Raw genomic sequence first — 14,781 nt, forward strand, 5'->3', positions numbered from 1 at the left:
ACAGAAGAAGAAGGAAGAGAATATAAGGTACGAATAATAGAAATAAAAGAGTCAGGAAAGCCAAATCTGTCTAGTGTTTTAGGGGTCTATGTACTAAGCTTTGGATGGAGATAAAGTGGACGGAGATAAAGTACCAGCCAATCAGCTCCTAACTGTCATTTTTCAAACCCAGCCGGTGACATGACAGTTATGAGCTGATTGGCTGGTCATATATCTCTGTCCACTTTATGTCCATCCAAAGCTTAGTAAATAGACCCCTTAAAGAGATAGAGCCATAATAAAAGGTCAAAGGCCTTTTCCACATCTATAGATAAAATGAGTACAGGTAGAGAATTAGTAGAAGAGGTCGAATTAGCATGTTGAATGACCGAGAGGACCCTTCTGAGATTTACAACCGAGTGTCGACCAGTTATGAAACCAGTCTGGTCCTTATGAATAAGTAGAGGCAGAATTGGTTTCAGTCTCTGTGCTAGGATGGAAGTAAAAATGTTAAAATCCACATTTAATAATGATATAGGCCTATAGGGGCCCGGTAAAGAAAGGTTCCTGCCTGATTTGGGTAGGACTTTGATCACTGCGTCTGTAAACCTATCTGGAAGAATCCCCTCGGTCAAAATTTTGTTAAAAACAGCCTGTAAAGTCGAACCTATCTTGGGGGACATTTGTTTATAAAATTCATTCGTATATCCGTCTGGCCCTGGGGCTTTACATGGTTTAAGTCGTTTTATAGTCTCTAGGATTTCAGTAAGGGTAATGGGAGATGTCAAAGAGGGGATCAACTCAGCAGGCACTTGAGGTAAGGGTAGATTGTCCCAGAAGTGTGTGGGGGGGTAAACATCATGAGAGGAGAGGGCGTCTCCCAGGTCAGGAGAGGAATATAAGGATACGTAATAATCACGCATAATGGCTGCAATTTGAGCATTAGAAGAGGACAGGGACCCATCTGAATTTTGTAGGGGGTGGACCACCATTGGTTTCCTAGATCCCTGTAATAATGAAGTACGAAGTTTACCCGTCTTATTCCCAAAGCGGTGAAACTTATAACTTACATTAAACTGGTATTTATCTCCTGCTAATTGCAGAAGATCATTGAAATTAGTTTTAGCTAGAATATAAGCTGTTTTGTTTTCCGTAGAGGGATGTAATTTAAAAGTCTGATAGGCTGTGGACAGAGTGTTTTGAGTTTCCAGATATGTCTGATTAAGAGATTTCCTAAGATGCGAATTATAGGAAATCACTTCACCCCTCAAAACTGTTTTAGCGGTTTGCCAAAAAAGGGAAGGATTATCCGACGCATGTACAGAGTTATCCAATCGAAAATTCTCCCAGATATCATCACATTTATGTTTAAAACTATCCGATTTTGCTAAATGTGAAGGAAATTTCCATAGAGGAGGAGAAGATTTTTCCATTGTATAAGTCAGTTCAGTCCATACCAGTCCATGATCCGAGATAGAAATCGGTTCGATGGTGGCTTGGCGAATATTAGGGAATAGTAGGGAAGCGACCAATATATAGTCTATACGAGACCAAGTATTGTGAACCATTGAAAGGCAAGTATACTCTTTTTCGATTGGGTTCAAAGCTCGCCAGGCATCTACGAGATTAAGTCTCTTGGCAAGCCAGGGAACAGCTAGTTTGGGAAGAGGTTGGGACTGACTGGTATAGTGGGATTTATCCAAATACAGAGTGGAGACTAAATTGAAGTCTCCGTAGAGAATTAAGGAAGAGAGGTCACAGGTATAAAGTTTAGCCATAAGTGAGGAAAAAAGGATTTTTTATAAGTGTTTGGGACGTAGACAGAACATATGTGATAAAGTTTACTACCCATTTTGAAATGCACAAGGACGTACCTGCCATCTGGATCAGCATCCACCGACAATACTTTAATGGGAAGAGAACGTCTCGCTAAAATTGCCACTCCGCAAGATTTTGAATTAAGAGATGCTGCACCTAATAAGGACCAATTCAACATCTGTAGCTTTTTTGTTTCCTGTAGAACCAGGTGCGTCTCTTGTAAAAATGCAATGTCAATATGGTTTTTATTCATATAAGATAATATCTTTCGCCTCTTAGCAGGTGTGTTAATACCTCCTACATTAAATGTACATATCTTAACCGTAGCCATACCACAAAAAAGAAATATACAACATCTGGCAAAGGTGAAGCACGGTATGATATCGCATCCCTATGAAAGTTAGAGGGAATCGGGGGGTGGGGGGGGGGGGTGAAGGGTAAAACATTAGGAAAGAAAACCACAACAGGGGTGACAAACAAAAAGAGATTGAGAAAGAGAAAATTAGACAGCAAAAGCAGGGGTAATGAGATAGACATTACACAAAAAATGAAAATAGTAATAAACAGACTTCGGGTGAAGCAAAAACAGTTGGTGATTGTAACCATATAGTACCAACAGAGAGGTGGGGGCTGCTCCGTTACCGCCAGCAACATTGAAATAACAAAACAAATAGTAAAACATATAGTTAAGCTCATTAAATGAACATTAAGACAAAGAAATTAGAGCAATGCGGGACGCAATGCCAAAACCCGACAGCAACAGCGTAATCAAGCCCACAAGGGGCAGGACTGGAACCTGAAAAGAAATCCGAGGAAAGAATCATCCCTCCGGGTCGTCCGAAATATCTTGAGCAAGAGAGTCAGCCTCTTCTTTAAGAGGGTTGGTAAAGTCAGTGAAGGTGTATCCCTGAAAAATCCTGAGTCGAGCTGGATACAACATAGCAAATTTCCGCTTGTTTTTAACCAGGAAGGCACAAATGGGGTTAAAGGCTTTGCGAAGGCGAGAAAGTTCTGCAGAGTAATCTTGAAAAATCCGCAGAGCGGCACCTTCCCACTGGAGATCAACTTTGCGAGAAGCCTTCCAAATAGCGGTTTTGTGAAGAAAGTTCAGGGTTTTTAAAATAACTACACGTGGCCTAGTAGAACCTGCACGTGCCTGGTCTCCCATATGTACACGTTCAATCACCATGTCAGCGCACTCAGCCTCGATGTTGAGCATTTTCGGTAAGGTATTCCGGACAAACTGTTCCAACCCAGGGCCTTTGAATGATTTGGGCAAACCTATTACGCGTAAGTTGCATCTGCGCGTGCGGTTTTCAATATTGTCCATTTTATCAAGGAGGTGTTTATTGTCCTTCTTTAAATGCCCCACAGTGGATTTCAAACTTTCGACCTCATCTATAGTGACCCCTAAACTAACCTCGGTATTGGATACCCTGCTAGAAAGTTGCTGCAGTTGCATATTGATATCTCCGACTGCTTTCTGCAGCAGGGTGGCCATAGTATCGTGAATGGCCGCTACCATATCCTTATAAGTCAGGGAGGCATTGGGGGAGTCAATATCATCATGTACCTGGAACTGTGAGACGTCAGAGACTGCCTTAACTGGTTTCTTAGCTGCTGGTTTCACCGGGCTAGAATCCGTGCTGGTTGTAGAGGACTGATCCGTGTGGCGTTTTTCCTGCCTGGGAGGCAGCGCAGGTGGCGGGATCTTGGCTATTGCCGGTGGGCCCAAAAACTTTTCCATAATGCACAAATATATATTGTAAACTGTAAACTGACCTGCACCAAAAAGGACACTGAGGCCTGGAGCAGTAATTCGGCACCGGACCCTGCAGTGGGCAGAGCAGCACCACAGGGAGTCCCAGTTGTCAGCGGCCAGGGGGGGAGTGCGCTCCGGAGGTGAGATGAAGCGAGGGTCAGCGACAGCCTTAGCCGCCGGGTTGCAGAGCACGGCCGTCCGCAGCCGTACAGGCCAGACCCGGAGCGCGCTGTGTTAGCTTGCACGACACGCGCGGCTGACGGGGTGGGAGGGAGGAGATCGGTCAGCGGGCAGTGACCCGAGCCGTGGACCGGAGCTGAGAGTCAGAGCGTCCCTTAAATGAGCAGTGAGGCTGGCAGCAACGGAGGAGCACACAGGAGCTGCTGCTTACTCCGCCATGCCGGAACTGGAAGTCCGAAGAATGTCTCTTTGTTGGCGCACAAAAGGATAATTCATTAAAATATAACTTTTATTATATCTGTAAAATTCATCTAATCACAGATTAAAGACAATACAAACATACATACATATAGTGAATAAAATATGCAGTCTAGTAATGTTAAAATCAAAGCACACTACCCATCTGCTATATCCTATTTTATGCCGTAACTGAGGATGGAGCACAGTACTACTTGAGGACTTGTGTAGGTAAGTATTACAGACATAGGGGTAAATTTACTTAGATTGGAGTTCTATTTAAGATGGGATGTTGCCCATAGCAACCAATCAGATTCTACTTCTCATTTATCTAGCACCTTCTAGAAGATAATACCTGGAATCTGATTGGTTGCTATAGGCAACATCCCATCTTAAATAGAACTCCCATCTTAGTAAATTTACCCCATAGTATCTATTCAAGGATTAATTCCAGGTAAGTATATATAGTATAAAGAATCAATTCCAGGTAAGTATTACAGATATAATATCTAAAAGTAGGAGGAAAAGAAGACTCTATTATATATATATTGACATGCTAAACAAGTGCAGCAATGTGAACAAGCCGATGGGTGAAAGGCGTTATCCACACTCAATTGTGTTCTAAGACGCGGGCACCACAGACCAGCGGTCTTCCTATGCTCCATTTTCCTTCCCCTGCCGACCTTAGAATAGGTAACATAACCTCTTTCAGACAGCTCTCATCCCGTGATTGCGGAGTGACTCCTTGCAATGTCCTTTGATAACAAGGTGTCACTACCGCTCTAACAGGAAAAGCAGTACGGCTCTCTCTCCTTTCTTCTCACCCAGCTGATCCCCGGCGTCGCGTTCTCATACACCGTCCGCTGGCCCATTATAGGTGACTGGACGTTAAGACAGTGTGACAGCAGAAGTGATGTATAACTGGATCGACGGGTATACTGTGAATACACTTTATCAAACCTCAATGTGGCTAATTGCATACCAAATTTTATTTGTCCATACGGAATTACTGTGGTAGAGGTTTTCAGCTTGGTAAGGAAGGTTATGTCACTAGTGGTGATAGAGGTCTCAGGAATCCAATATTGGAAGGCCTCATAATCAATTCCAGTATATTTTGCAACATATATACATCATGTGCTTAATAATTTGACGGTGCTTTTATTAATTAACATGTTCAATTTATGATAATGTACTGATAGCTATTATGTTTCTCAATCTATCATGTGTTTCAATTTGTTGCAAAAAGTCCACAGAGCTCTGAATAACCAGCATGTTCAACTGAGATTGAGATTCCTGTTGATGCACAAGTGACTACAATGTTTCTTTAGGAGGATACTATATCTATGTCTATAGATCACTTAATAACTGTGATTGATCTCTTTAGGTCCAACTGATTACAATTAAAAGGAAGGGTTGTGTACATCTGATTAAGGACTGATTATGGGCAAGTTTGCTCATTACTGTATAATCAGGATTTAGCACCATATGGATATGCGCTACAATGAATATATTTTCTACCTTTTGATATAATTTGAGCAAGGAGTAATACGGAAATATTCCGGATAATTTTGACTGGTTTGTGGTTTACCCTATAAGTCAATGATGATTTTAGATTTTAGTATCTTATGTAATTTTAACATCTGATACAAACTTTTGTGTTTGTATGTGATCATCATACCGGATTTACATACAGGTTTAGTGAGTTTATATATTTGTGTGTGTATGTTATGTCTGTCATAGTTAAACCCCTTATGCTAAATTTTATTTGGTATTAATAAAAGTTACATTTTAATTTTTGAGGCTGTCTGGTCCTAACTGGCTCTGGAGGAATCATATAAGAGTGCCCCCATAATAGAGTCTTCTTTTCCTCCTTCTTTTCGATTGTAATCCTCCTGACTCTGGGGAGCAACACCAACCCTCATCATTATATTTGAAAAGAGCTTTCATACAATTGTTTATTGAGGTATTTGGTCATTTATTAATCTTAACCGATTTTGATATAGTATATATTGTTTGCCCCTTTTGGTAATCTTTCTATTCAAGAAGGGGCCTAGTGCGGAACAGCTCACTATCTTTGTCTCTTGCGGTTTTTCTTGCTAGTCTGAGATATAATATCTATTAAAGGATCAATCTAGGGTAAGTATGTATAATATAATCATGGAGTGTAAGAATGAGCTTACATGTACATTCAAAGTCACCTTATTAATCTGAATTGTATCTAAATAACAGGTAAGTGATTATAAGGTATGTATGGTAAGCCTATGAATATATTCTACACACACCATTGACCTATATTATAGCACAATGTAATCTGAATTGTATCTAGATAACAGGTAAGTGATTATAAGGTACACTATGTATGGTAAACCCATGAGTATATTCTACACACACCATTAACCTACAGTATGTTATAGCACAATGTATCAACTAAAATTGTTAAGGTAAGTATTGGTTGAATGTCTACATAGCACTTTGCAATAATAAGTATAGATATAGTTGTGCACACAAATAACTTATCAGCTGTATAACAGTGGGTAATGATTCCAATTAGAATTCTCAAATGTTTTACCTCTGTATGCAATAATAGATGAATGTATATGGATTTGTTTATCACCCTAAATGGATTGTATGACACTTGGAGTCTGCACTATAATAAGTATAAGTAGGAATGCGAGAATAATTTATCCACTAAACAGCAGTAAGTATTTGTTTCTAGAAACAAATTGGAACTGCTCATATCATCCAATTAAAGACATTTATTCAGTATCACAATCCATAAAAACAATCATACAATTACCAGCCGGATTTAAATATATTACACATAAAACAATAAGTATACTAATTAGTACCCACAATACCTCCATAAAATAAACTTACCACACAGGTGTAAATTCTTTAAAATATAAAAACTTATTGCACACATAATCGTTTCACTGATTCATATAACTACTCATAGGTGACTCCTATAACCTTGCAGGCGTCCCTGCAATGTATAGCAAATAATTAGATGTCCGCAGAATGTGTTAGTATAACGGCAAAGCAATGTTAAAATTCTCTTATTATCCACCTGTATCTGTGGGGTTATACCAGATACCAGTCACTTGTAAAAAAAATGACCCATGAACAGTAGGTCAGCAAAGCGGTATTAGTGATGCGGTTATAGCAAGATTGTAAATGTCCTTCCCTTTAGCACTAGGGTATTAAATTAGAAGGCAGTCTCTGAACAATGAATGGCTGTGAGAAATACTCTGGTCTGGGAGCGCACTCCCTATTCCCCCTTAGCACTGGGGTCCGGATGTCCGGGTGCCGAGTTAGTTAGTAAGCCATCATGCAAAGTATGCCTATAGAATGTCTTCTTAATAATTTAGCCTGTCGGCTGTAAACTCACTTATCCAATCCTCCACAGGATTGAGGAGGATTGGATAAGTGAGTTTACAGCCGGCCGGCTAAATTATTAACAAGACATTCTATAGGCATACTTTGCACGATGACTTACTAACTAACTCGGCACCCGGACATCCGGACCCCAGTGCTAAGGGGGAATAGGGAGTGCGCTCCCAGACCAGAGTATTTCTCACAGCCATTCATTGTTCAGAGACTGCCTTATAATTTAATACCCTAGTGCTAAAGGGAAGGACATTTACAATCTTGCTATAACCGCATCACTAATACCGCTTTGCTGACCTACTGTTCATGGGTAATTTTTTTACAAGTGACTGGTATCTAGTACAACCCCACAGATACAGGTGGATGATAAGAGAATTTTAACATTGCTTTGCTGTTATACTAACAAATTCTGCGGACATCTAATTATTTGCTATACATTGCAGGGACGCCTGCAAGGTTATAGGAGTCACCTATGAGTAGTTATATGAATCAGTGAAACGATTATGTGTGCAATAAGTTTTTATATTGTAAAGAATTTACACCTGTGTGGTAACTTTATTTTATAGAGGTATTGAGGGTACTAATTAGTATACTTATTGTTTTATGTGTAATATATTTAAATCCGTCCGGTAATTGTATAATTGTTTTTATGGATTGTGATAGTGAATAAATGTCTTTAATTGGATGATATGCGCAGTTCCAATTTGTTTCTGTTTTTGTTCTATTAAGTGGAGGCAGAGAAACCAGGCCCCAGGAACGTGTGGCTACCATCCGATTTAAACATTAGCGCCCAATTTTTTCTTTTTTTATAAGTATTTGTTTCTGTTGGATGCTCTCATTTACTTTGTCACTGTATACGGGTGTGGATCACCAAATCGACAGTGTCTAGGTCGACAATGTTTAGGTCGACCACTATAGGTCGACAGTCACTCGGTCGACAGGGTTGGAAAGTTGACAGGGTTTCTAGGTCGACGTGTGCTATGTCAACAGGTCAAAAGGTCGACATGAGGTGTGTTTTTTTGTGTCGTTTTCTTCGTAGAGTGACTAGGAACCCCAATTAGTGCACCGCATCCCCTCGCATGGCCCGCGAGCTTTGGGCAAGGTGCCTCACTCCGCTACCGCTGCGCTCGGCACAGGTTACCGTTCCAATCGTAGTCCACGTGGATCGTTAAGTATGAAAAAGTAAAAAAAAAAGTGAAAAACTCATGTTGACCTTTTGACCTGTTGACCTAGCACATGTCGACCTAGAAACCCTGTCGACCTTCCAACCCTGTCAACCTAGTGACTGTCGACCTATAGTGGTCGACCTAAACATTGTCGACTTAGACACTGTCGATCTTCAGACCGGATCCCCTGTATACAGCCATAAAAGAGCATATAAATGTTGGTCAATTGCTTTAAATTATTTATATAAAATTTACTGTCTGTACTAAATATAAGTGTACAGACAAATAGCTTATCAGCTGTATGACAATGGGTATAATTTCAGTTAAGTGCCCTTAGATAATTTACCACTGAGTGCAACAATAAGTAAATATATATGGATTTATTAGTGACTCTAAGTGGACTGTATGACACTTAGGGGTCATTTTGAGTTGATCGCTCGCTAGCTACTTTTAGCAGCCGTGCAAACGCATAGTCGCTGCCCACGGGGGAGTATATTTTCACTTTGCAAGTGTGCAAACACGTGTGCAGCAGAGCGAGACAAAAAAGTTTTTTGCAGTATCTGAGTAGTTCTGGACTTACTCAGCCCTTGCGATCACTTCAGTCTTTTTGGTCCCGCAATTGACATCAGACACCCACCCTGCAAACGCCTGGACACGCCTGCGTTTTTCCAAACACTTCCTGAAAATGGTCAGTTGCCACCCACAAACGCCCTCTTCCTGTCAGTCTCCTTGCGTTCGGCTGTGCAAATGGATTCTTCGTTAAATCCATCTCCCAGCAACGATCCGCTTTGTACCCGTATGACGCACCTGCGCATTGCGGTGCATATGCATGCGCAGTAGTAACCTGTTCGATGCGCTGCGAAAAACGGCAGCAAGCGATCAACTTGGAATGACCCCCTTAGTGTCTGCTCTATAATAAATATAAATGCAAGTGTGGGAACAATTTATCCACTAAACAGCAGTAAGTATTTATTTCAGTTGAATGCTCTCAATTAATTTGCCACTGTGCACAGTCATAAATAAGCATATAAACGTCTGTCAGTAGCTTTAGATTATTTGTATTACATTTATTGTCCGTCTGAATGGTAACATACACTGATACAAATGAAGCAGTGCATTGATAAGTGTTGCTTTCTGTATAGCATGATCTGCACTTCGATACAATGAATCTATGCTGCTGTGGTAAGATTTAATTTACACAGAACACTGCTCAATGCTCATACAATGGTAATCAGTGCACGTGCATGAGAAACTGAGCTGTACACCTATATATATATATATATATATATATATATATATATATATATATATATATATACACATCTGCAAATAGAGGAAGAAATAGCAGAGCGCCTATAGTGTAGTATCCTTTAATACAGTTTTTGTCACACACAAGAATAATATTGCGTACCGGATTACGGCTTGACACAATGCCTGTCGATCCCCTGGTCTTTTAAGTCCAAGTCTCTGTCGGAATCAGATAAAGTAATAACTTGTGCATATCAGTATTGGTGCTTGTATCCTGGTCCTCATCAGAGGGAGGTGGTCATAGGATAGCCGTTTTCCAGGCGTTTGGAGGGTGGATGTCTGATGTCAATTCCGGCACCTTCGTCGTTGGATCCGTCGCACAGGGTAAGTAAGTCTGACCCTGGTCTTGTTTTGCAGGAAACTTTATCAACATCCACTTTATCTCTGTCCAAGGCTTAGTAAATAGACCCCTCCCAACATGCTCTGCTCCTGGACTTCCCTCTTACTGTATGATTGCCATATATATACACATATACACATATATATCATTTTGTATGTGAGATCATTATCCTTTGTGGTAAATTTAATAAACTTTATTTTACATAATACATTGCTGTTGTTGTGGTTTTATTTACACTTGCACGGTCGTATCAAATGTAAGACCTAATTTGGTCCAATATGTCAATATAGTATGTGCACCTTTGTTTCTGTGTTAGCACAAACACTAATGGCTATTAGTATGATAGATACCAAATTATTGCAGTGAATAGTCACTATGAACACTAATGTTATAAATACAAATCCAGTTTCTCAGTCACAGCGGCTGAATATGTGGATTAAATCACATGTCCTATACACCAACATTAAAGTTGACACGAATGCTATATTTTGCCTCCTGTATCACTTATTATTCAAATCTTAGTAGCTCCTATCTAGTCCCTAAATAAGCATCACTAGATGATCATACGTATTTTGCACATTCATTTATATAATTGCATTAGTAAAGGGACTGTCTCAGTAATACATTTTGCAAGTATAAATTCTATAGAGGGTAGCAGCCATAACGCCGATTGACACGTGTTTCGTGGTTAGACTTTTTCACAAGCCACTACTCCATGCTCCTTGTTCACTGTCTACTCGTCATCCCCGTCTGTCTCTCTTCTCTTTATACTGTAATGAGTTCTACACACATAGCGATTACACAGAAAGATATAAACGATCTCGTTCATTAATGAGATATTGTTCATATCTTTCAGTGTGTATGCACCAACGATGAACGATGCGCGGCGCTGCGCTCATTCATCGTTGGTGTCGAGTCATATATACATGCATGCCAATATGGACAATCTCATCCATATTGGCATGCAGGGTTATGGGCTTGGGTGACGGGGAGAGTGTAGAAACTTCACTCCCCCATCACCCCCCCTCCCCCACCCGCGTGCTGCCGGGTCATATGTCGGCCGTATCGGCCGTTAGGCACCTCAGAGGCACCTCGGCCAGTGTGTAGGGCCCTAAGCTCTTACAAGCAGGACCCTCCACCCTCATGTGCTTCTCTTTCCCTAACTTATACCATCATCTTCTCCTTCCACTCATACCTACAACGGAGCCTAACTCTTGGGTTCTGCAGCCTTGCTGCTTATTTGAGTATTATAACTGCTGATGTAGCAATGTCTATAAACCATGTCCTGCAATGTTCTGCACTGTAAGTCACTATTTTCTTGTTTTGTTTATACTATTTCTAATTATATGCTTTGTAAGGCACTGCGGACCCTTTGTGGCAATAAATAAAGGCTTGTTTATTTATTTTATTTATTAACAGTTTCTTATATGGTGCAGCAAATATCCTTTGCGCTTTACAATTGGAAATAACAATTATATAGCAAAACTGGGTAATAACAAACAGTGATAGAGGTAGGAAGGCCCTGCTCACATGCTTACAATCTATAGGGAAATAGGCATGTCTACACGAGGATAGGTGCTATCTATTGCAGAGTCGTCCACCAGATTGCAAAGGTTCTTGGTGGGCTGTATGATATGGTCATACAGCAATGATGAACCGGGGTCGAGAGGAAGGGAAAGTAAATAATGAGAAGACGTGAGGATATGTGCGGAGTGTGGACTGTGCAGAGTGAATGCAATTTGATAGGAAATTTTATGAAAGTTATGTGGGCGGTTCAGGAATTTGATACGCTTGCCTGAAGAGGTGAGTTTTCAGGGAACGATTGAAGGTTTGGAGACTAGAGGAGAGTCTTATTGTGCATGGTAGGAAATTCCACAGAGTGGGTGCAACCCGAAGAAAGTCCTGCAATCAGGAGTGGGAGCGAGTAATGAGTTGTGATGAGAGTCTCAGATCTTGTGAAGAGCAAAGAGGTGGGTTGGGAGATATTTTGAGATAAGCGAAGGGATGTACGTTGGTGTAGTTTGGTTAATGTCCTTCTGTGCCAGTAAAAGTACATTATATTGAATACGGTAGAATACAGGTAACCAATGGAGGAACTGACAGAATGGATCTGCAGACGATGAACGTCTAGAGAGGAAGATTAGCCTTGTAGCTGTATTCAGAATGGATTGTAGTGGTGAGAGTCTTGTTTTGGGAAGACCAGTTAGGAGAAAAATAGCAATTATCATTGCGGGAGATAATGGGAGCATGGATTAGAGTTTTAGCAGTGTCTTGTGTAAGGTATGGTTGGATTTTTTATATGTTTTTTAGATGCATGTTACTTGATTTTGAGACAGATTGAATGTGGGGAACAGAGGACAAATCAGAGTCAAGGATGACACCTAGGCAGCAAGCTTGTGTAGGATAAAAATAATCCTACACTTTCTTGGGTGGAAAAGATTGATTAAAATAGTTCAACCAGCAAATAATATCACTGAAGCCTGGCTGTTGACACATTTATAGCAAACAAGCTTACACATACAATTTTAAGGATTAAAAAAAAAGATAAATAAAATTAATTTCTTTTTTTAGGAGACTAGCAAAGTCCACTCTTCTCCTGATCCCTTTGTTTGGAATTCATTACGTTGTCTTTGCTTTGTTTCCTGAACATATCGGTGTCTGGGCCAGATTGTACTTTGAACTTGTTCTTGGATCAAACCAGGTAATTCCCTTACTTTCTGTTTACTCAGTAATGATATATGATCAGGTAAAAACAGCAGAATACAGTAAAGGTGGGGAAAAAATTATAAACGTGTATTTGACATGAAAACTATCAGTCACCTTAATATACTGTACTCATATTATCAGTGGAATATTGACTTTGAATTAAGTATTAAAAATATTAAGGTTTAGGATAAATAGGCGACCCAGTCCTTGGCCTCGCCACTCCTGGAAAATGGGGCGACACCTGTTGCCCCACCTCTTCCCTCTCCCCAGACGCCTCTGCCTGTCAATCAGGCCTTCCATTGGCATCACCTACTTCTTCCCACTGTCATCCATTCCCTGGCCTCGCCCACTGCCTCCCCTTGTCACCCATTCCCTGGCATCACCCACTGCTTCTCACTGTCAACCTCTATCTCTCCCTGTCACCCACTGCTTTACCCTCTTCTTCTCCCCTGCATTACTATCTCTCCATCATCCTCTCTCTTCTGTTACCCTCTGCCTCTCCATGGCATCACCCTCCCCCTATCATATGGCTATGGCATTCCCATTGAGGCCCCATCCCTTATTATGTACTTGTTGTGAGACAATCCCCAATTTTTGCAGGTGTGCGCACAAAATAAACGCCCCTCCTCTTCCCATGTCATAGTGCCCGTCTGTCATTTGATTGATAGATAGATAGATAGATAGATACTGTGAGGAGTTTAGGGCAGGGGTGCCATCTCCTGGGGTAGATGGACACCTCCAAACACACAGCAGCCAGGAAAACAGCATACCAGTCCAGGGTTTTCATGCAATTAGCCGTGGCTATTTTTTTGTGCAATACATAAAATAAATCCTAGCCTGTCTTTGCACTAACTAAACATAATAGATTGCTTCTATTAGGGTGGTGGGACCCTTTTCTCCTTCCAAATACAAAGACATCTGCACAGTACTTACAATCAGTAAATCATAATGTCTCATGACAGACCTGCTGCCTTTTTCCCTGGATAGACAGGCCCAGACACAGCTTATATCAGCATCTTACAGTTGCAAGCTGTACATTAACCATGATGTCAGGATGAAGGCCTAAAAACCCAAAATGTGGATAGAACCCTTCCTTCTCTCCCACATCCACACACACAGGACCCATTTTTGGATTTTACCGAAAGCCCAAACTGTAATCAAGTTTGTTTAGCACATACAGTAACATCATACATTGACATTCACATTCACAATACATAGCATAATACATAAAAATGTACACCAAACTCCTTTTTCCAAGTGTTCAGTGAGCAAACCGCTTGCGGAAAAAACCTATTCCAGTGTGAAGTGCTTTTTGTAGGCAGTGCTCTATAGCTCCTTCCTGACAGAAGCATTTGGAACAGGGAACATCCAGGATGCGACTGATCCCTTATAATATTAGTTGCCCGTTTCTTGACCCTAGAAAAATATAACTCCTGAACAGATGGAAGATCAGCCCCAGTAATCCTTTCTGCTGTTCTCACAACCCTTTGAAGCCTAAGCCTGTCATGTTCTGTAGCTGAACAAAACCAAACTATAACTGGTTAACACAATACAGACTCAATTATAGCAGAGTAAAAAAGACTCAGCAACTCTCAAAGGAAGATTGAACTTTTTCAGCTGATGCAAAAATTACAATCTCTGCTAAGCCTTTTTAATAATGGTGTCAATATTGGGACCCCACTTAAGATCTCATGCAATTGTGGACCCCAGCAACTTAAAAGAGTCAACCATAGACACAACATTTCCATCAATCACAAGTGGGGGAGGGAAGAAACCAAGCCCCCTTTTAAAATCCACAACCATCTCAACTGTTTTAAGAGGGTGGATTTTATCTCCAAATTGTTCCTGCAGCATTACCGGGCCAACTGGTGCACCTCTCTTCTATATGCTGACTCATC

At 40.8% G+C, this 14,781-nt stretch overlaps 1 protein-coding gene across 1 annotated transcript in view; it reads left to right on the forward strand.

Annotated features, from left to right (window-relative positions):
- The window catches only part of LOC135057277 (vasoactive intestinal polypeptide receptor 1-like), a 335,092-nt gene that overhangs the window by 302,307 nt on the left and 18,004 nt on the right, over positions 1-14,781 (forward strand). Inside the window, exon 14 of the mRNA XM_063963168.1 lies at positions 12,749-12,878. Within this exon, the coding sequence (XP_063819238.1) occupies positions 12,749-12,878 (130 nt within the window). The remainder of the gene's footprint in view (positions 1-12,748; positions 12,879-14,781) is intronic.

This window comes from Pseudophryne corroboree, chromosome 3, assembly GCF_028390025.1.
Source record: "Pseudophryne corroboree isolate aPseCor3 chromosome 3, aPseCor3.hap2, whole genome shotgun sequence".
NCBI classification, from domain to species: domain Eukaryota; kingdom Metazoa; phylum Chordata; class Amphibia; order Anura; family Myobatrachidae; genus Pseudophryne; species Pseudophryne corroboree.